Source organism: Nomia melanderi, chromosome 2, assembly GCF_051020985.1.
Source record: "Nomia melanderi isolate GNS246 chromosome 2, iyNomMela1, whole genome shotgun sequence".
Classification (NCBI taxonomy): Eukaryota; Metazoa; Arthropoda; class Insecta; order Hymenoptera; family Halictidae; genus Nomia; species Nomia melanderi.
The window spans coordinates 4,419,078-4,441,290 of record NC_135000.1 but is presented as its reverse complement, the minus strand read 5'-3'; the positions used below and the strand labels follow the sequence as shown (position 1 = coordinate 4,441,290).

Sequence of the window (22,213 nt, the reverse complement as noted above, 5' to 3'; positions counted from 1 at the left end):
AATGAGGATATCTCGTCTGTGGTAAATATCAGTTTAAATTATTTCATATAAAGAATCACGAAGCGGAAGAAATATGTGTTAAAATAACAAAATTGCAAAAGTATTAAAATATAAATACATTTATTTTTCTTTCCGTACGATTTTAAATATAGAATATGAACGTTGTTATTCCTTTTTCTTTCTTTGGTCATTAATATTTTCGTTATACCGCAAGAATATATAATAATAAAGTACCCAACAATAACTCACTCCTACCGCACAATATATTGAAGTGATTGCTTGGGGCAAGAACGGTAATTTATTGCCAAATATTATTTTATGCAATATGCTTTCGTATACTGTTAAGAATGGCAGTAAAACAACGTACATCGTTTCATGATAATAAAGCAAACGTTGCTTGAACTTTCGCGACATAGCTAAAAATGACGCAACCGTATACGTTAAAAGTACTAATAATTTTAATGGAGTTAAATTGTTTGGATGAAGTAGTGGCAGAAGAGAAGTGTGTCCAGCACTGCTCAAAATTAAAAATATTCTAGCATCGGTTTTGTCCGTTACAGCCAGAACACTGAAATATATATAAAAATTAGTTAAGAATTATCACTGTTTCTAGAATATAATAATTTTTTACTTTACCATAGTGGAATGATGGCAGTTAAAATAGCTTTTTCATGTACATGCCAGCCAAACATGAATGACGATAAGGCGCAAAGCACTAGACAACGTACGAATTGTTTTGGATTTTTGTCACAGTCTCTTTTAAAAAACAGGTAGTACAAAGACGGCTGTAATTTACATTACTATTATTAAATTCTAATACTAGCTAACGGTTACATTTCTTAACACGTTCGCGACAAGTGTCACATACTATTAACACTCAATATTTTATATATTGCGTAAAAGACATTAAATTACTTCTACATGTGTTTTTGTCTAAAATCATAATTCACAGTGTAACGTGCAAGAAATTGACGAGACATTTTTCTTGAATTTTATTTTCATTGTATGAAGACAATTTGTTGCATTTAATAAAATATTGTAGTAATGGAGATTGCGGGTGAAGCAAATGCTGGTCGCGAACGTGTTAGACTTACCAATATTGAAATAAATGTTAGTAACATTGTTACAAATGGAGTTGGTGTTGGTAATACAATTAATGATTGCTCCTGTACCAAACCACCAGTCATTACTGCTGTCTTCATAGTTTTTATCCAACCTAATTTTCTTAAAATAAGTGCTGCTACTTTATCTAAGCCTATATACAAAGCCCATGCGTTTGCGGCCCAATATGCGTGTACCAGACCTCTCTTAAATGGGAACAATCTTGATAATACCTAAAAGAATCATAATTAATTGTAGAAACAGATGAGTAGTATTTTATTATTTTACCTGAGGTAATTGAGATGCGAATGGTCCAAATGAAATCATTAAAGTAGTTAAAACTATGCTCGCGAGTGCACATAAACGCTTAAATAAGTGATTACTATTTATGCAATATGATTTCAACAGCCAAATTATAAAGGCTGGAGCAACGTATAAATAAATGTGTTTTAAATTTAATAATAAAGCGAACCATAATGTTCCTTGTAAATTCGAGATCTGAAACACAGTTTTCTTTTTAGTTTTAATATAAACATGAAGTAATATTGTTATATGTACCTGGTTATTTATTTTTGATACATTCGCAATAGCTAGTAGTAAAATACCAAGTAGGAATCCATTATATTGGAAATGTATATGATCCACTATTAGCAATCCCATGTTGCACAATGATAAAATTACAAAAATAACGTAACTATCGAAGGATGAGCAAAATACTTTCCCAATTCTAAAATATGAATAATAATATATTGAAACATTCATTAAATAATTATCTATTATTTACATAGTTTTGAAAACATACTCTCTCACTCCATAAGCAAATAACAGGTCCAAGAATATAACAGAACCTCTTTGGAAGCAGATAGTACCAGAAGATGCATAATTGAGGTTTTCCAGTTTAAGCATCTCAGGATCAATTAGTTTCGCTATATGACTAAGAAAGTATTCAAACCACGCAAAGAGTGGTGGATAATCTAACGTCCATTGTGACCTAGTATTAGTATACCATTCTTGAATTGGTAAACTGTGCGTTATAGCCAGCCAGTTACGATGTACTTCAAAATCTGTGGAACGACTGAAAATAAAATGAATTATGGAAAATATAATTACAATTATATATAACCTCAAATTGCTTAGGAAAATGTCATATTTTCAGTATATATGGAAAAACTTACTATAATGGAATTAAAAGTATTTTGAGACATGTGACAAGAATGAAAACTTGTAAAAGAACTTTGTTCGGGTTCCATTTCACCGGCGTATTATCACTTTTTCTCGCGTTCTTCAATTTAAAAATATTTTTAGACTTTGTAACACTCATTGTTCGAATTATATTTCATCAGACATCATTTGACACATTCAAAAAGCTGAGCGGTTATCTGGTGTTGCCAGCGCGGCTTTTATTGACTCTCTGGTCCCTCTTTCTGTCTTACTCCATCATGTATTTCTCTCTTTCTCTGATCAAACATGATTTTTGGGAAGGAAATAGACGAATGTATCGATTTTCTACAAAAAATAGTTTTATTGTTATTTAATTTATAACATTAGCATGTTATTAAATATCGGTTCTCCTTAATTCAGCTATTTTACAACGTAACATGTAAAAAAAGAAACTTCGCATTCTTATCTTAAGATGCTTCTGACCTTTCCAGCGCCAAATCGAGGAAAACTAAAGCCAAGCATGGAAAGACAGTAATAATTTATAAGACTCACTGGATCGTTACAAGATTATACGCCAGAATTCAATACGTATTTACAGTATAAATACACGGAAACAAAATGGCCGGCAGTTACAGGCAAATGCTAGTATAAAATTGGCACCGGAAGGACTTAACGATTACTTCCTAACACTCTGAAACATCTTTCTCTACATAGCCCACGGATCTCGAACAAATATTGTCGCGATATGTACATCAGTCGCATGCAGTTATTAAAGACTGCGCGTCCAGTAAGCTCTCCGTAGCTAACATCGAGCTATTTATTATGGGAGTGCTCACTGTATTTCCAGTTTTTTTATTTGAAAACGGATAAAAGCTGTCGATATTCATTTGAACGGAATAGCTGTTCGTCTTTGCGATAGGTGAATCGCAATTTCCGTTTATGCTCATCTTCAACTGATTCACATTATTCCTTAGTAATCTTGCGTAAAGCTCTATGTGATTTTGCCCGCCATTGCGGATCTCTAAAGGTGGTATCCATCGAAAGTAACACTGAGCCCACAACTCAATGCTTACTACATTGTACTGGGGCTTTATTATGCTTTTTTCAGTTATATTTGAGTCACGAGAGGTATATAGAGGGTTGTAAAATAACAATATGTCTTGTTCGCTAAACTGTTCCCTCCAATCCCAGACACTCCGAAGAACCAGAGGTTTATTTGGGTCCTGAAAGTAACTTGTTTTTATTATCTACGTCTACTAATGTAGCAAACTAATGTAGCATTTTGAGAAGTTTACCGTAGCTGCCATCATCCGATCTTTCTCACAATTAAAAATAAACGTATCAAAGATTGAAATATGAGCAGCGTCCCATAATGTTGTCAGGTACGTTTCCGTGAACTCGAATTCCGCGGGAAATTGTTGACTCAGTTGCCAAACACAGTCAAGGTATAAAAGGAATACTGGAGACTGTTGAAATAGAAGTGTTTTTACATAATCATGTATAAAGAAATTGTTTTAGTCTATACCTTCTCAGACTTCCTCTTGGCAATATGACCTAATCTATCACAAAATGGATGCCCACCGGCAACCCACTCCTTCTGCAAGAGTGACTGAAACCCGTTTATGGTACGAAAATAAGGGTCCAGTAGCAATTGAACTAAGCTCGATATAATGCAACAAATATCTGTGCCAGCACCTTCTGAAAATCCGCCGTTTTAAAATGAGGATAACAGATAATAATAACATGAGACGCTCACCTTGTAAAATAACAGAAAATCCTAAATGGAGCTGCTCACAGGCTTCAACAGCTTTTTGCATACAATAAGATATATACTTTAACCACTTTGTATTCTCTACTAATGTATAAAAATTATTATCCTGCAGCCAAAACTGCCTGATGTTTTCTGAAAAAAGAAGGGATCCATTAAAATACAAAACATTTATAGTCCAGAAAAGTAAGTGATAAAAAATATTTACCTGGGGAACAAAGATTAGCAAATTTAGAGAAAGCTATAGCTATCAACTTTGTGCTAATTTCCTTGTTCAATTCTAAAACAGTTGGTGCCATTTTTTGAGGATGACTCTTGCGAACATTCTCAAACAAAATATTTTCTTGCATCCTATTGGTAATCAACGGTGAGAGCTCAGACATTTTTACTAATGCTGCACCGTGTATACTGGACCAAGACCAAATCGGTGGACGGTTGCCTTGAAAGTGTTTAGCTGCATCCATCAGTTGATTATCAGTAATGGATGCTGGTACAATTATGTATCGTGACAAACTATAAATGAATTAGTAATTTATATTTTATTTAAATCGTTAATGCAGGTTTTATTATACATGGCATTTACCTACGACAAAGCTTGAAATCTACATTAACGGTAGACAGTCTCCAAAATTTTCTAAGTTTTTCATTACTTATGGTTCTTTCTAATTCGTTATGCCAATCCGATATGTCTCGAAATAAGCGAACAGCTTTATCGAGACTACTGTAATAAGCTTCTCTGTAATCGTAACCAAATAATAAATCGTGTCTGCTAGGAGAAGCATGGTGTAACAATGCTGTCAAGAGATTTTTCCCATCTCCAATAGGTGAAAATTTAAAAGAAAAGGACCACGTTCGTAAATTCTGAAATTCACAATAACTTGTATATTGTATTCTCTTCTTAATATTACATTTATGTTACCAGTATAGCAGACAAATAAATGTTTACTTTGCAGATGATAAATATCCCTTTTACTTTAGATGGTACAGTATTGCCGGGTACCAGTCGTCTTTTTTTATCATTTACAGTGATATAAATATCTTCGATATTCGTTAAACAAGTATCCATGTATCCATAAAGATGATTTTGTTGACGAACCATGTCCTGCGAGCAAAATTATACTTCCTTTTTGTAAAGGTACTCTTGCCTGCGTTATAATTCAATTGTTCACCTTTCAAAAGGGAAACCTTTTACAAATTTACTTACATCTCCATTGGTGTCATCCGTTGTAATAAAAGTGAGCTTAAAGTTCGTAACTGATAGATTGCCAGAAGTTCCTTGCTTCAGATCACTGACAGGCGAAAACATTAGAACACTCTGCGCTCTGGTGATCAGAATCTCGCCGGGAAGTAACTTAATACTGTTTTCCGATAGCGAATTACGTCGACTAGAACTCAGTGGCTGTGCAGAATGCAATATCGTTAGATCAAGGAACATAGAAAAGCATCAGATTGAGGTTATGTCTCAATGTTTACATGAGAAGTAGTAGCGGACAATTACCTGCATTTCGTGTTCCTCGAGGCCCACGTAACTTATAAAATTGTTGCAGCTTTTGCTTTCCATCGCGAACGCGTAAGTGATCGGCGTCGACCGTGTAGAAATAAAACCATAGAAAACGATATCCTTCGACCACCGCGATTCCGTTTAGTTTCCGCTTAATTTCATTATCGTGCGATCGCTGATTATTTAACAGTGGATCAAAGTCAAGGCATTTTCGGAGAATCCACGATGAAGGTTCACTTCTCAGCCTCCGACGAGGCTGTAATATAAACCTCTGTACGAATCATCTTAAATAATTTCTCTATGTCCTCCTCCTCGTCCGTCGCACTCGTGTTCTATTCATCGCTAGACCTTGAGGCCATGTTTGCCGTAATACATTACGAGGATTTAGCATCGTGTAACATGTGCCATGTACAGTTCATAGAACTACAGTAACCTTTTAAAAAATTCTGCAAATCAAATCTTAGATCTATGAATGATAAAAAGATAACATTTTACGATGCGTAAATTCTCGTAAAATATTTAGATGACTTATAATTTCATATAATGAAATTTATTAATAACATTTAATGAAGAATTTTATAGAAATTCTGGAGTTAAAAGTAATAAATGTTTATTGAACAGCAGTTGTATTAAAAGTATTTCTATTTTAATAAAGCACATTCAGATCCTGATCCTTTCTTCTAAGTTCCAAATGTGCCTGAGCAATTTTCAAAAATTGTGGCCTCTGTAAAAGGTTGTAGGCCAGAGAAAGCATGTGCAACGCTTTGTTTTGCACAGAAGAAACACCACTACAAAAAAGATCATGGCCCAGTTCTAAACAGGTGCCAAAATCGCATTCGTCTGCTGCAATTGTTGCCAGTCTTATGACTTCTTCAAGCTTTGAAAGTGGTTTTCTCTTTTCTTCTGGTGTACCAGCTTCCTCTATCTGCTTCAATAGTTTTCTTAATTCATCTGAATTAAAAAAGAAAAGTTAAACAATAATACTGCAGTCAAACATAATGCTTTCCAATAACAACTTACTGTCTGTTACGGCTAAATCTCTGTATCCCAGTTCAGTTTTCTTATCATATGGAACTACAATGCCAGCTTTATGGAAAGTTCTTGTAACAACCTTCTTTTCCCTAGCTCGCATATTACTTGTATTTTTATCCAATGTTATATCCTTTTCTTTAGCATAGTCTTTCAATTTTTGGTGTAACTGTGCTATGCGGATTTTTTCAAATGGATTAGCTGCTTTTAATTTCTCTCCTATATAAATACTAAAATATAAATTACGTATTATTATTGATCATTATTCTTTAAATAGAGAACATTAAAATGTCTAAAAATTAATTATTTTCTTACTGAAGTGTACCAAATATATTCTCAGCAACTGGTTCAATTACACAATCTATACTTGCTTTGTTTTTTGCCACAAATACAGGTTTTTCTGATGGGTCATCCCTCCAGTAACCAAAATGCAAACCCTCTTTGGTATTAGCTTTAATAATAGTCTGAAAAATGTTTCATATTATTATCAATTGTTATTTAGATCACAAAAGAAAATACTTAGGTTTCTCACTTGAAATTCTGGTGGATCATAATAATATCTCCAATGTCTCAGCAGTGATTTTCTATTATCAACTTTAGAATTTAAAAATGTCTGTCTATATACATCATAAGGACCCACAAGTTGCAACTGAACATCTTTAAAGGCATTTAAAGGATCTTTTTCAGAAATGTTTTTACAGAACTCATATAATTGAAAGAAGTCTGTTGGCATTTCTATTAGAAATAAATGAGAAATGATCGTCTGTACATCAGCTGGAAGTATTTCATCATTTTCGATGGTAACATTACAATCTTTCAACAATGATGCAATAGTAACTTTGACAATAGGATCTTTTACAGATTTTTCATTGTCAGAATTTGATTTATTGCTCATAGCTTCATCGTGGTCTTTGCTTTCTTCTTTATTTTTAATATTACTAATTTGTGAAGCATTTTCATCTGTTACATTATCATCTGTTTTTTGTACTTTTTTCTTTGGAGAATCAGTAGACGATTCAGCATTGTCCTTTTGTTTCCTCTTTTTATTGATAACTGTACGCATTGGACCTCTTTGTTTTTTCTATAAATGCAAAGGAATATTGTAATATTTTTTTTATATTTATTGTTATGGCATAAGAGAAATAAAAACAATGGAAATAAATTGTAATCAACAAGTAACATAAAGAAGGTAGATATAAATTTAGGTTAAAATTATATAGGCTGAATGAAATACGTTTGTCATATATTAAAGTAAGATACTTAAAGAAAATAGTTTTGACGTACTGCATTTTTGGAAGGAGGATGTTTGTATTTTTCGTGATGAGCGGGGTTTTTTTGATAACATTTAGCTCCATATCGACAAGAAATTCGTGAATCCTTTTGATACGCTTTAAATTGTTCTTCGATGTCGGACATTTTCGGATCGATGAAAAATATAGTGAAATTTGTATATTAAAAGGATTAAAATAGAAGAATATTTTTTACTGTAATAGGATTACGTATTATTTAATACCATTATTTACAAGTATCATTAGTAAATATTTGAATATTAAATAAATATAGAAATTCTTATAACTAAATAAAAAAATGTTTCAAAACTACTTTATACATTCCTATTTATTAATACTTTGAGTGATATTGAAAGTAAAATGAAAATGACAATAACAGAACCCTCTCAACTTGATCTATGAAAAATTATCAGAGGTGTCTAATTTAATCCCCTCACGCTATTAACTCGAAAACAGCGTTCCTCCACTATATCAACTCAAGGGGCAGTTGAGACCATATGCACTCGGGGGTACTAAATACTCCTTACCATTTTCATGTTACTCCCTGTCATATCGAGTAAGGCTGACTTGCATGGCAGCGCAATAAGTGATAGTAATTAGAACTAAAAATATTAAACATAGAATTCCGTTGCTCAACTAGCATGTCTTTTGATGTCAAAATTCAAATACTAGATCGTAATCAGAATTAAAATATGAGTCATTAATCATTCCATTAATTAATTACGTATACATATATGTATATGTGTACTTACTTGCTCATACATTTATAAATAAACATTACGTGATTTTGCATTAACATAATACACAGATATTTTATATTATTATTGTATTATTTATATTAAATACATACATATAACATTTTTATATTAAATATAAATCTTACCTATATTACGAGATTGTTTAAACTATGTATAACCTATCAATAAAATCCTGCGCCCCTGGTAGATCGGCAAAGCAGAATACGTGTGTTGTTTGCCTCGCCTTGCCTTATCCTGTGCCGTGTTCCTTTATTCAAAATATCAATAATATTGAAATATTTTTATCGAACAACTTCTATGACGGTTTATTTCAAATTCACTATTTACAAAAAGAATATCACGGATATTGACAAAAGAATTTAAAATGTATAATTTGTACTATATTCTTTCATTCTTTAATAATAATTTAGTAAATATTATTAGATATTATTTTTTCAAATATTCATTTGGAAGCATGCCGTCATAGAAGTTGGTTGATAAAATATTTCAACATTATAATTTAGTGAATATTGTAAATAAATAATACATTGAATGAAAAAAACACGCAACAAAAGATTGATTGTGGTGTCATCCGTGGCAAAACAGTGAAATTGGCAGCCAAATGTTTCCGACGGAAGAATTTACCAGGTGTTGCCAAAGTATCTGTAATGTTGGTTTCCATTTGTAGATAAAATCAATTACCGGTTGTTGTTAGAAATCGTTTAATTTTACATTTTAAATTCTTTTGTTAATACCCGTAATACGCTTTTTGCAAATATTAGTTTAGAAATAAGCCGTTATAGAAGTTAGTTAATAAAATATTTCAACATTACAATTTAGTGAACATTGTAAATAAATATTACATTAAATAAAGAAACACGCCATAGATAGTGATTGGTGGCGCCATCTAGCGGAGACAACAGGCACTGTTTTTATTATAAGCTTGGGCGTTTTTGCACTAGGTGGCGCCACCAATCATTTATCGTTACCTCGCACCTATAGATTTGTTCTTGTCTTACCATGAGCTGTTCGGAAAATCGCTAATAGCTTATTAATTACAACTCAAATGTGATTGAATCGGCCACTAGATTATTTCTGAGGTTCCACTTTAACTTCTTCAATCGCAGGTGTTCATCAGTTACGCCTATTAAGTGAGAAACTTTATAATTTATTAGGCCGCTGTCAAAAAACTCTTGCTTACCTTGGTGATACCGTTCCGAAAAATAATTAATAAATAATTAACCTGGAATAAAATCCTATCGAAAATTATGTAGGAAAGTAGGGAATGGTCTATTCTATGATTTCAAATTGTAAATGTTAACGGGTTATTCGCGGGAGTCGAGTTATTAATGAATTCGCTGCTGATACCGTTGTTTTTCTCCATTTGCGTAACGCATGTAGTTCAGCGCTGCCACCGCTAGATGGTGGTTCTTATATATCTGTCCTTGTCTTACACGAAAGAACGCATAAGTCTGTCCTTGTCGGATACCTCCTTGATCCTGATGCTTCGCGCGTACGTACCAGGGACTGATGAGATGCTTTTTCGAAGTTGGTGGCACCGGGAATTCTCTCTCTGCCTTGTCGCACAGTATTTCTGTCCTTGTCTTATACATTACGGGGATAGGGAAAACACTCGCTTTTGCCTTGTAGAAATCAATATGACGGGAACGGCCGCTGTCACGTCCACGTGAGCCTGTCCCCTGAATACCTGCAGCCGGCATTGCACATTCATAACTCCGTTTAATTTGTCACGAATGAATCGAAGTTTTGGTGACTTCCTGTGCACTGATTCCGACTTGCGACCATTCAAATTGATCGTCGAAGACTGTGCTTTAATATTCTGTTTAATGGAACAATATAAACAAATGGAATTTCACGCTAACAATTGAAATTGTGATCGATATCAGGATTTACCAACGTGTTCAAGTTGACGGACAAGAATGGAATCATTTTTCGAATGACTTCCCGCGGAGCAATTTCGACTTTCGACCGTTTAAATTAATCATCAAGGACTGTAGTTTAAGATTCTATCCGGTAAAACGGAAGGAATTCTTGCTCATTCCTGGGTTATCCAGAGAATAGATTAATCGAAGAAACCCTTGCTCCGCTGACGGTTTAAACGTTTTAGCGTAGATGACGCTGGGTTTGCTTCATTCTCACCTACATTTAAGGATCTTTTCCTAATATGTCCTTATTTCTTACAATTAATATTCTACAAACTCCGGTTTCTTGTTCTTCTGCTGTTCAAGAAATATCTTTCACTATGTTCTAGGCAATTCCCGTTTCCTTCTAAAAATTTCCTTAAATTTGTACCCCGGAGAAACGTTTCGAATCCCGAGTGAAAACGTCGAATGGCTCGTCGATGCTGAAACCGACGACGTTAAAGAAGACAATTAGAACGAATTGTAAGAAGATTTCGTCGACGACGGTTTACATATTTATCAGAAGTCCGTGTATGTAACGGCCAGTATTCCCGGACCGATATAAATGTTTAAGGTTCGGTCGTTTCGAGTTGATAGCGGCTGATTAGGACGACGCGAGCCTTTAATACCGTCCCCATCGATCGGAATTGGAAAACAGCTGAATTCGAGATATCCCGTATAAACCCGTGCATTTGTATAAATTCGTTATTAAAATTAAAATATTCCGGAACGGTGCACCTTCGTTTCGCCCGTAAACGATTGTTCGATCTCCGCCACACCGTGGTTTATTTCGCTGGAAACCTGAAACAATTATTACCAAAAGTGTACAAATGTGTTTCGTAATTATAAAATAAAAACTCGAATGTTGCATTTTATTTGTGATCCATCAAGATACGTCATTTTTAGTAATGATATCGAGTCATTCCATAAGTAATGTGGATTTTTCCAATTGCATGCACTGTATGTTTCGCCACCGACAAGTGACATATTGACAATATACAACAGTTTAGATTGAAATAAGTTTCGTTTACCTGAATGTTTCAAAGTAAACGAAGTACGAAGAAACCGTATTATTCATGGAATGATCCAATAGTGTTTCTTGTACAATTGTTTCGACGATATGCGATGCCTAAGTTATTAATCTTGTACCACGAGGTTTTTTAAATGAAATTGAACATAAGTTTCTGGTTTCGCTTTGAATATAAGCCAAATATTGATAATTATCTGCATCCTTTAAATGAATAATATATGTTGGTTTTATTATGAGCCGTAATCAACATTATAAAAAATTAGAATAAATTATAATAAAAAATAATTCAAGATCTGTTCTTTTCTTTCTCCGGGAAAATAATTATAATTCAATCAAAGTTACGAGGTAATATCTTTGTTAAATAAAGTTCGAGTTATTGTCATTTCTGTTCGATTGATCGTCACAAATCGAGAGTTCTCTTGAGTTAGAAAAATAACCTTTAAATATTATTTAACATTATATACATACTCACATAATAAAAATTGTAAAAATTACTAAAATTAATCGAAGAATTAATAAAATCACATACAACAGGAGAAATAGTTATAAGAATGAAAACACATTCTACTCTTTATTTACCAGTTTATTAGTGTTTACTTACAATCATATCCTAATTACATATTTTTATTCTCACAAGTGAATATTATTATCGTTATACTTAAGAAAAATCATTCTCATATTTCCAATACTGAAAATGGAGAAAGCATTCACGTTATTCTGGTATTACGGTTATATTATTACAATCAATTCGAAAAGTTTACGTTAGACTCGAAAGTATGACTTTTGGCCAGAATCTCGATAAATATTTCACGTGGCCTTCTGAGGATTGTTTCGTATGAAAAATACCTTGCGGCAAATCCGATTGAAATTTTTTTGTCCGGCTACCGAGCAAATTATATTTTCCCACTAACGGGGCTTAAAAATGGCCGAGCGACGTCCGTTTTCATGGGGAGACCATGGCAAGCAGATTATATGGGGACAAAGGAAGAAAAAAGTGGAAAGGAACCTTCAAAAGAATATTCTATTCGATTCGAAAAAAATAAACCGGAGACAGAACGTGCACCGGGGAAAACGCATTTTGGTCGAGGGAACGATGACAAATGGCAAAAACGCGAGGGACTTTGGATAATCCCGTTAACGAATATATTTCGTGATGAAAGTGGCAGTTGTTCAAATAAATGCTTCTTCTTCCAATTATAGCTAATTGTTTAATCGAATTATATAATTATATATATAATTATATATATATATTTAATAATACATTTAATAGCACATGTTATGAGCAAAATATTCAATGAATTACTATTTGCTACAGTAGAATTTATTATAAATATTGCGTACATTGCAATGATACATTTGATATCATAATAACTTCAACAAAATTGTTTCTGTCATAACGATCTTTATCATGTATTCATTGTACATGGTTTTTAATATTTTTAATGGAAGTTGGATTTTTACTATAATTCAAGGCGTCGAGGAATATTTTTCATTTACTCTAAATCTGTATATATTTAACGATATTAAATAAACTTCAACAGATTTATCGATTTTAATTCGACCACAACGAACTTTATCATGCACAAATTACACGGGTCCTTTAACATTTTCAATCCACTTTAATTCAATTTTCGTTACAATTCGAGGCGGTATAAAGATATATTTTTAATTTCGTTGGAGATACAGATGGTAGATAGAGGCAGCTGCGACAGGCGAAGGACAGTTTAATTACGTTTCTTTTCGTTTCTAAATCAGCTTCGGCTGAAATTTTCCCCGGTACCAGGGCTGCTCCTTTTTCTCAGACCGCTAGCTCGCCGTTCCGGTTCCTTAAGTTTTCGGCCGCTGATTCCATCCTCTGCGATCGATTTTCATTCAGCTGCAGTTGGTCAGGCGCTTCGGTAATTAATTCGCTGAATCTGGTCGCTACTTGCTTCCATTTCACCAGGTCAGCCGGCTGCAATGGGGAAACGATCGATCAATCGCATGGAAATCTGTGTGCGCGTCGAGCCGCGATCTACGCACAGTGGTCAGATTCTCGGACAAATTGGGACGAAAATGGAAAAAAGATTGTTTTAAAAATAGGAAATTTTTATGTGACTTGGCTTATTATATTCTGATATATGTAACTGATAGATTCCTTTTTCGTTTAACACGTTAAGCGCCACGAAAATCTTAAGCGTTTTCCCACAGAGTTTGTCTTTTGTAGCAAAGAAAAGTAGGAATAATTATGAATTGTTTGGCGTTGCAACGTTTACCTTACACTATTATTAACTTAGTTGCCTTATTAAACATTTTTATTTCACATCGGTTGTCTTGTATGTTACGATTGTTTTTTAGTCATTCAGAAGCGTCAGTCACCAGTGACTGACATGGCGCTTAACGTGTTAATCTTATTTGTAACGGAGAAAATGGAAGTATTTACAAATTATTCAAATCGTAAGTCATGTTTCTCATCCGTCAGAAGAAATGTTGCGGATTATTTAATTTAATGATTATTTAAACATTGCAGCAAAATATAGGATAATATTATCGTAGCTAAATATAGATTAATACTAGAATTACCAAGCAAAACTGACTTTTCCAAATTTCTTTATAAAACTTATAACTCTGTATTCATTAAGATTTTAATTGGTTTATATTTCAGTGTCGGTATTACTAAATCAGCTTCTTTAACGATTTCTCAGAGCAGCATCTGTATCTTCTCAGTAATTGTATAAGAAGAAATCAGGAGTGGGTCATTCTGACACATCTGGTAGTTCTAGTGTTAATATTATCATAGCTAAATATAGGCTAAACATAGGTTAACGTCATCATAGCTGAATATCAGCTAAACATAAGTTAACATCATCATAACTAAATATAGGCTAAACATAGATTAGCATCACAGCTAAACACAAGTTAACATCACAGCTAAATACACCCTAAATGGGGAAATTTAAAAATTGAAATATCACTTCATATATTCCACAATATTTACGTAATGAACAAAATAGCAAAAATATTATAATAAATATTATAAAAATATTATAATACAACATTAAAAATTATATATATGTCTCATAGGGGACATAAGAACTTTAGAAAGGCTTAAGTGGAGCATGGCACAAAAAAGGTTGGGAAGCACTGCTCTAAACGAATCATTCTCGCAGATATGCGACACGTTCGCGAACGTGTTAACCCTTTGCACTCCGACGTTTTTCACTAGAAATATTTCAACATTTTCTGATGAGATGAACACGATATTTTGTAAAACCAACTCGACGAGAAATTCACGTGAATTGGCGGACAAAGCTATTTATATGACGTGAATATTTCTCAGATTAATGCATTATATGAAGTATAATATTAAATATCAAACTTTATACCTTCACTGTAGGAAATCAAGTGGTGACTGAGAGTCACCTCCCGAGTGCAAAGGGTTAATAAACATTCGTATCTATCTGGTATCTAAGTAAAATATCCCTCGATTATTTCCGTCGCCCACTACACTATAATATCGACGCAGGATTACAGCGTTGACGTAGGGTAGCCTTGACGTTCTTAGGGATTGGCAATAAAGCGGCCTGCGCGATGCCCGGCAGAGAAGGAAGTCATAAGGCGAGAGGTTAATAGGCGAAGGATAAGAGCCCGCGGCTTACCGTTAAAGTGAAAAAGACTGGCAGCAGCGCTATCGGAAGCGGCGAGCCGCGCAGCTCAGATCTCTCGGATGGCGGCCCGGAAAGAGTCAAGTGTCTCAGTAAATCAAGAAGCTCGGCTAGCAGCTCCCCGTGACGGCCCCCGACGTCCTGCCGTATTAATCCCAGGGCGTCCCTCGCGATCACGTGGGCGGTCACGCCTGGATTGTCAGCTGGACGATGCAAAATTCCGGTTTATCAATTTTTCCGACTGCACGAGCTCGGAGACGTCGACGTTAGCCGAGCGAACGCTGACTTCAATAATTGCGACGCGATACTCGAAGGATAACGTCGGAATAGTGTGGTTTTCAATTAACCAGTTAACTGTGGCATTTAGTTGGAAAAACTAAATATTATGAAATAATATTATAAAATAATATTATAAAATAAAAAATTGAGCGTGTACTCGTCGAACGCAGGACGTATGCACGCAGAGTATATTTTAATGAAAGTTCAAAGCGAAACAAAGAAGAATTACATGTTTATGTGAAAAAGTAAAGAATTCATCGCTGAAAGAATTAGTATCGTGTCAAGCTTTACGATGACGTGTATACTCGTCAAACACAGTTAACTGGTTAAAACAAGTTTCACGTGACACGGTACCATTCGAGAACACGTGTGAACGTTCAATGTTAAAACTGCCGAGCAGTTGAATTGACTTTTTGAAGTTTCTTTAGAGAAATTCGAAGAGTGCGGCTATTGTAAGTTTCATTGATTCACAATTCGGTTTGCGCGTTGATGAATTAGCTTCTGTAATAAGTTCGCAGAGAAACTGCTGTTATCTTAAAAACTGTGGAGGAATAAATGTAATTGATAAGATAATGGTAATTGTTATTAGAAAGTGGTGAAAACGTATAATTTTGATGTGTTGCGTCAAATTTCCCTTTCTGTTTGTAGCATCTTTCCAATTTACTTTCAGTTTCACCTCTTTCTCATGGTTTACCAAAGGAAAACTATTTTCCAATTTCATCCCTAACATTCAATTTGCCAAAACAATTATTTATTTTGATTTCCTCAAAGGATTTTCTTATTTCGCCTTTCAGTTCAAAAAATTCCAAGGGAAACAAGGGACGGGATACATTAGTTTAAACGTCCAACCAAAGATAAAGAATTTTCAAATTTCATCCGTAACATGTAATTTCTCGGCAACAAACATTTATTTTAATTTCCTCAAGGCATTTTCTTATTTTCCTTTGGAATTTAAAGAATTCCGAGGGAGACAAGGGAAGACAGACATTGGTTTAAACGTCTAGCAGGTGGAGTTTACATAAAATGAGGACCCAAGAGGTCTTCAGAGATTTTCGGGTGTATGCTAATACGAGTTTATATAGCGGGTATATTGAAAGAAATTCAGGGCGACGTTGTCGAGGGCCCAGGATTACCTAAGAGGAGCTCTTGGACGTGCTGAGGCATCACTGGTTTCTTCAAATGGCCCAGGAAGAGCTGCAACGCCGCGGCGCACTCGAGGGCCGCGTTGTTGTTGCCGAAATGAGGTTTCTCCCCCTTCTTCAGCGAATTTAGGATCCGCGTCCTGAGATCCCGGCGGCCGCCGCGACGAAATAGACCTTCCTCCCTCGCGTCTTCAATGGAACATATCAAGACGTTTAAACGTTGAAACGTTTTGGATTCATCGCGTCGATTACGAGATTTTATCAAGCGCGAGATATAAGAGATATAATGGAAGAAGGTGGATTGTATAATAATATATAATAACAGTATAATAATATATAATAATAGTATAATAATAATGAATAAATAAATATATAATAATATATGATAATAGGAGGACAGATGGTTTTAGAATTACTGCAATTGTTTTGTAGAATTGTTTTGTAAATAGGAGCACAGGAAAATAAACTGAAGAGGGATGAAAGGATTTTAGAAAGTAAAATAAAGGAACTGCTTAAAGTAGAAGGAAAGAAAATAGTGTTAGGTAGAAGGTGGAAATGTTTTGGAATTGCAAATGTTTTGTACAATTATTTTGTAGCTAAGAGTAGAAGACAATAGAATAAAGAGAAATCGGAAAATTTCGAAATGTAGAATAATGATATTATTTGAATTAGAATGAAAGAAAATAAAGAAAGGATGGAAATTTTTCAGAGTTATTCAAATTATTTTGCACAATTATTTTATAATGAGAAGTAATTGTATAACTTGTTATAACATTTAGAAGAAGATCTACGTTTGTTCAAATGATTTATAATAATTACTTACGTTCCTTGAGGAAATCAATCGTCTGCTTGACAGATTGCAATGATTTTTCTGATATTATGTCATCGTCGGTGTCTTGTCTGGAAATAAACATTTTGCAATTATGGCAAATGCAATTATAACATCTTTGATGATAAACGACGCTTGAAAAATAGCTAATTCTTTAAACAAGCATTCAGAATCTTTTGAAAAATAATATTAACAACCCTAACACACTCAATTCACCGTAAAATATTCCCTTAAAAAATTCGTTGTTACAGGTTAAATAAAAAACTCGACTCACAGGAATTAAAAACAAAATTCCATTTCTCCAACAACAATCAAATTTCATATTCTACACCCTGCCACCTTTTTATTCCGTACTATTTTTTTTAATACCCCCTTCCAAACTCGCCGTTCAACAGCCATAAAAATTCTTCTATGGCACTTAGCTGAAGCTACTATAACTTCAAACATAATCCTCATTTTCCTTTGAAAAAAAGTTCACGTACACTCTGTTTAGTAGAGTTTAGAGTGTACCCACTAGATTAAAAATCAATACTCTTACTATTTTCATTGAAAGAATATTCACGAAACTTCCCCTGCGTTTCAACGTAATCCAATAGAAAATAAAACTTGATTTATAAAAGAATTCGTAAATTAATCGATGTCACGTATAAACCAGTAGTTTACAAAAATATTAGGGTGGCTGGAAAGAAATCCATTACTGTTCATATTAATTTTTAATATTAACCTTCTCGTATTAGTTTTTCCAGATTAACCTGAAAAGTGGACTTGAGAAATGGACTACTAAATAACAGAATAACAATGGACCGCACAATAACTGTCCTGGAGGAAGGGAATTGTATATTTTAGAATAATATTACAGAATTTATACGAAGCAATAAAGCTGATAATTATATTTTGAAGTAACGTTGACAAATTTCTATGAGATAATGAAACTGCGAATTGTACTTTGAAGTAATATTTAGAAATGTTTATAAAATGAAGCTTTCTGTTGTGTTTTATTAAGTATTTTATTCATAATTCTATATGTCTTATCATATCTTTTATCAATTCTACATATTTTATTATATTTTATCACATATTTTATTCATTCTATATATTTCATCACATATTTTACTAACCTTATACATTTCCCTAGACATTTTACCAATTTTATACATTTTCTCACATATTTTACCAATTCTATACATTTTATTATACATTTCACCAGTTTTATACATTTTATTACATATCTCACTAACCCTGTATATTTCCCTAGACATTTTACCAATTTTATTCATTTTCTCACACATTTCACTAATTCTATATATTTTATCACATATCTCACTAACCCCGTACGTTTCCCTGGACATTTTACCAATTTTATACATTTTCTCTCATATTTTACTACATAATAATACCAGCAATTATCACACAGTTTCCTTTACTTGCATTGCTTTCTGAATACACCTAACAACGTCTCCTGTTCCTAATAACTTACAATTCCTCGGTACCGGGTCACGTGAGGCATGAATATTTTTCGTCCGTGGTAGAGAGCGAAAAGTTTTCGGAAAACAGGAATCCGCACGGGGAAATCGAGTTTCCACGCGAAAGAGAGTACCGTTCCCGTTACAACACCCGCGAGGCCGTCCGGTGCCATTTTACTTAATAAAGATCTTCCTCGATGCGACGATCGCCTCTCTTACGAGTGCCCGGATACTTCCCGGAATAACAAAGCTTCCGGACCGTCTCAGGATCTCGGAAGTTTCCGCTTCATAAATTGATTCGCCGGCCTCGGAGATGCTTTTGGTCGAATCTTAGTCGGCGACGATGAATTATTTATGCCTCGCGTGGAATAATATGGCAGCTGGCGTGGAATTGGTGCGCGTTTATTTTATTTATTCGCAACGGTACCGTGTAAACTTGTGCCACAAAGCAACGAAAACGAAAGTGTTAGGACAACAAGGGGACAATTTTACGATACGGGAAAGTATTCATAGAGACGTTCATAACCGTTAGCTTTCCGTTTGGTACTTTAGCAGGCCGGCCTGCAACCAATATGCGGCATATAAGGGTTCAGCTTAGAGATCAACCATTGTCTATTTTTTCACTTCAGCCCAGGTATCGTAAAGTCGTGTTCCAGAAGGTCCGTTAGAATTTCAGAAAAAACTGTCCTCAAGGATCTTGACCTACCGGAATTTCCTCGACGTTTCCAAACATTCGTTCAGCGTAGCGACCAACTCCGTCACCCCCGCTCCAGGGAAATACCGCGCTATGGGCGTACTGGAAGGGGATGACACAGGAGCGGTCATCATACTTAGGAAGGGATGAGAAAACCGTCCCTGAGACCCACCTTCGTACATCGAGAGGGAGGGAGTGGGCCCAGGGGGATTATAAAAACCCTTCACAGAGTTTAGAATCAAACCAGAAACAGCATCAGTCAGAGTTTAGAATCAGACCAGAAACAGCATCAGTCAGAGTTTAGAATCAGACCAGAAACAGCATCAGTCAGAGTTTAGAATCAGACCAGAAACAGCATCAGTACAGTTAGAACACAGTTTAGAAACAAACCAGAATCAGAATCAGTTGAGAATTAGAAACAGGAACACGTTCAATCAGAAACACGTTCATCTAGTAACCACGTTTATTCAGGGACAAATTAGAAACACTTCAAGAAACCTCCATTCAGGGAGGTATATCATTCAGTCATTCAGGCATTAGAACTCTTAGTCTCAACATTGGGTGGTCCTTCGAGCAAAATTCAGCATATACTCAAAACTGCTCGTGACAGTCAGAGTGCTTTACATTTGGTCCTTCGAGCCGGATCAACGTTCACGAGTGCGTTAACATTTGGTCCTTCGAGCCGAATCCGTTCACGAGTACTTTACAGAAGGATAATATTGAATAAAAATATGAAACAGCGTTTCTGCATCCATTATTCAGCGATAATCTAATTTTCCAAGCAGTTATCGAGCTGTTGCATCACTACGCAGCTGCTCTCGATCTCGTATCGTGACATAAATTGAAAATACGTGTCAAAAACTTCTCCTAACACTAATCTCCTGATTTTAAATGTTAAATAAGACTTAAAACCTTGCTCCATGCTTTAAAAAACATTCAACAATGTAACTAACCAATGAACATCTTCAATTTTCTCATTTATTAGGTGCAATCATTTCAATGCGCAAGCATTTGGCATGAGTCCAGCGGAGACTTCAACGCCAGATGGCAGGCCTGGTGGCCAGCGCGCCGTAGCCAACAAGATGGCGGCCAGCGCAACGAACGATAAATTGTCTCCGAATATGCTTCTTTTCAGCTTAACACTAAAACCACCGAGCAGTTCAATTGATTTTTCGAAATTCCTCTATAGAAACTTCAAGAGTACATCTATCGAGACTTTAATTGACTTATAATTCAGTTTGCGTATTGCTAAAATAATTTCTGTAATAATTTCTCAGAGAAACGTCTGTTATCTTTTCAATCATTACGAAATGCAGAAGTCAGGAAAGGTCGTTTTAATCTATCTAGTAGTTTTAGTATCAATTCCAAGTTTTCCTTGAATCTTTCCTCTTTTCCCTTCAGATCGAAGTTACCTCGAAGTTCGCACAGCTGTAAGATTTTTAAAAAACGCCGACAGCAGCATGCAACATCGCGTGACGCGCCGTTGTCGAAACGGAAAATTGTTTTGTTTTGCTCGCGCAGAGATTCGACGGTCAGATATTTGCCCATGCTTCGCGTTGTTTAATCTTCGCCGGTTCCGCGCCGGTTAAATCCGTGACATTGGATTTACGAGAATTATAATTATAACATCAACAGGCATATACGAAAGGTTATCGGTACAATTAAGATCGCAGATCGCTTTGCTAACTTTCAAATGTTGCGAAACAAGAATTATAATCAAGCGCGATAAAAGTTTTGTTCAAAAGTAGGATTATTACACATTTCGCACGAGAGAAATGATTTCTCGGTTAATTATCGTGCCCGCGGATTGCGAGTTTGCATAAACACGACTGGTCTGATATACATTTCTTTGACCCAGATACATACGTTGCTACGCTGTTTTGTATTTTGTTTTGCTGCTTATCGATTTTTTCTTTTGTTAATAAATCCGATAGAGGATTTATAAATTCAAAGGATTCCCCGTTCAGTTTTAAAAATGGCGGGGATGAGGACCGTGACGCGTATCGCGGAAACTCCGCTCGAATGAAATATTATTTTTAATTAACCCGGTTTAAAATATTGTTTCCGATTATTTATGGTTGCGCGAGTCTTCACGCGACCCTATTAATTTAATTGAGTAATTTACTGAAATGAATTCACGTCTGCGATTTCTTTTATTCGTTAAAGGTTTCATTAGACGGGACGCGGAATCCTTTCGTAATTAATGAACGAAACGTACTTTTCGTTCGCGAAGCACAATTTCATAATGCAATGTGAAAATCATTACTTATACGCCCTGATTTTTGTTGTCTACGATTCCCGCGAGAGTTTTCATGTTTATTTTACTTTCATTCGGTCGAATGTTACAAATATAATGTTGTACCATTACGTTTGCGGTGGAATATTTTTTAAAATAAATATACAATCGTATTACGGAGATTGCGGCGAACAAAGTATTTTCTTAAATACACTTTACTTAATTGTTGTAACTGGATGATTATTTAATAAATTGTGTTAAGAGAAATAAATGTTTTAATACAGATAAATTTTATTTTGATCTACTCAGAGAGACACAAAAACGAGATTAAAAGAAAAATCGATGTTATCGATTTGTAAAATGAATAACGAATGTTCTAAAGTTTGCG

The 22,213-nt window shown here is 34.7% G+C and overlaps 4 protein-coding genes across 8 annotated transcripts in view; all 4 read right to left on the bottom strand.

The window, feature by feature from the left end:
- Positions 1–108: 108 nt before the first annotated feature.
- On the bottom strand, positions 109–2,865 carry xit (ALG6/ALG8 family glucosyltransferase xit). The gene is made up of 8 exons (XM_031974255.2): positions 2,746–2,865; positions 2,277–2,607; positions 1,904–2,176; positions 1,660–1,828; positions 1,390–1,599; positions 1,095–1,334; positions 637–785; positions 109–568 (listed from the first exon to the last, which is right to left on the bottom strand). The coding sequence occupies exons 2-8, from the start codon at positions 2,420–2,422 to the stop codon at positions 166–168; spliced, it is 1,590 nt and encodes a 529-aa protein (XP_031830115.1). The 5' UTR covers positions 2,423–2,607; positions 2,746–2,865; the 3' UTR covers positions 109–165.
- Positions 2,866–3,014: 149 nt separating this feature from the next.
- Positions 3,015–5,680, bottom strand: LOC116425933 (myotubularin-related protein 10-B). 2 transcript variants are annotated; one of them, XM_031974252.2, is made up of 9 exons: positions 5,529–5,680; positions 5,235–5,429; positions 4,977–5,132; positions 4,614–4,891; positions 4,239–4,543; positions 4,019–4,165; positions 3,788–3,960; positions 3,558–3,728; positions 3,015–3,485 (listed from the first exon to the last, which is right to left on the bottom strand). In XM_031974252.2, exons 1-9 carry the CDS (start codon positions 5,589–5,591, stop codon positions 3,015–3,017), a joined length of 1,959 nt encoding a protein of 652 aa, XP_031830112.1. In that variant the 5' UTR covers positions 5,592–5,680. The 2 variants fall into 2 exon arrangements, with proteins under 2 accessions (XP_031830112.1, XP_031830113.1); XM_031974253.2 differs by having other exon boundaries at positions 3,788–3,957.
- A 364-nt stretch (positions 5,681–6,044) lies between these two features.
- Hpf1 (Histone PARylation factor 1) lies at positions 6,045–8,838 on the bottom strand. Of its 4 annotated transcripts, none has more exons than XM_076374519.1 (6): positions 8,733–8,838; positions 7,845–7,960; positions 7,093–7,641; positions 6,876–7,024; positions 6,552–6,790; positions 6,045–6,482 (listed from the first exon to the last, which is right to left on the bottom strand). In XM_076374519.1, exons 3-6 carry the CDS (start codon positions 7,621–7,623, stop codon positions 6,178–6,180), a joined length of 1,224 nt encoding a protein of 407 aa, XP_076230634.1. In that variant the 5' UTR covers positions 7,624–7,641; positions 7,845–7,960; positions 8,733–8,838; the 3' UTR covers positions 6,045–6,177. The 4 variants fall into 4 exon arrangements, with proteins under 4 accessions (XP_076230634.1, XP_031830118.1, XP_031830119.1 ...); XM_031974258.2 differs by lacking the exon at positions 8,733–8,838 and adding an exon at positions 8,377–8,490; XM_031974259.2 differs by lacking the exon at positions 8,733–8,838 and adding an exon at positions 8,287–8,366.
- A 7,900-nt stretch (positions 8,839–16,738) lies between these two features.
- LOC116425847 (metabotropic glycine receptor) overlaps positions 16,739–22,213 on the bottom strand; it is a 277,989-nt gene continuing 272,514 nt past the window's right edge. Inside the window, exons 15-16 of the transcript XR_012997961.1 lie at positions 17,427–17,503; positions 16,739–16,792 (exon numbers count right to left, since the gene is read on the bottom strand). The gene's annotated coding sequence lies outside the window, so the exon portion shown is untranslated. The remainder of the gene's footprint in view (positions 16,793–17,426; positions 17,504–22,213) is intronic.

What these genes read in the sequence shown, in the direction of transcription:
- xit (XM_031974255.2), bottom strand. Translation starts at nt 2,422, where the DNA reads ATGAGTGTTACAAAGTCTAAAAATATTTTTAAATTGAAGAACGCGAGA. An exon ending in ATACTTTTAATTCCATTATA is followed by an intron (nt 2,177 to 2,276) that starts GTAAGTTTTTCC and finishes TTTTATTTTCAG; the next exon opens with TCGTTCCACAGATTTTGAAG. An exon ending in ACTGCCATCATTCCACTATG is followed by an intron (nt 569 to 636) that starts GTAAAGTAAAAA and finishes TATATATTTCAG; the next exon opens with TGTTCTGGCTGTAACGGACA.
- LOC116425933 (XM_031974252.2), bottom strand. Translation starts at nt 5,591, where the DNA reads ATGGAAAGCAAAAGCTGCAACAATTTTATAAGTTACGTGGGCCTCGAG. An exon ending in CGGATGACACCAATGGAGAT is followed by an intron (nt 5,133 to 5,234) that starts GTAAGTAAATTT and finishes TTTTGCTCGCAG; the next exon opens with GACATGGTTCGTCAACAAAA. An exon ending in TGCTAATCTTTGTTCCCCAG is followed by an intron (nt 4,166 to 4,238) that starts GTAAATATTTTT and finishes TTCTTTTTTCAG; the next exon opens with AAAACATCAGGCAGTTTTGG.
- Hpf1 (XM_076374518.1), bottom strand. Translation starts at nt 7,976, where the DNA reads ATGTCCGACATCGAAGAACAATTTAAAGCGTATCAAAAGGATTCACGA. An exon ending in ATCCTCCTTCCAAAAATGCA is followed by an intron (nt 7,642 to 7,844) that starts GTACGTCAAAAC and finishes TTGCATTTATAG; the next exon opens with AAAAAACAAAGAGGTCCAAT. An exon ending in AGATTTAGCCGTAACAGACA is followed by an intron (nt 6,483 to 6,551) that starts GTAAGTTGTTAT and finishes TTTTTAATTCAG; the next exon opens with ATGAATTAAGAAAACTATTG.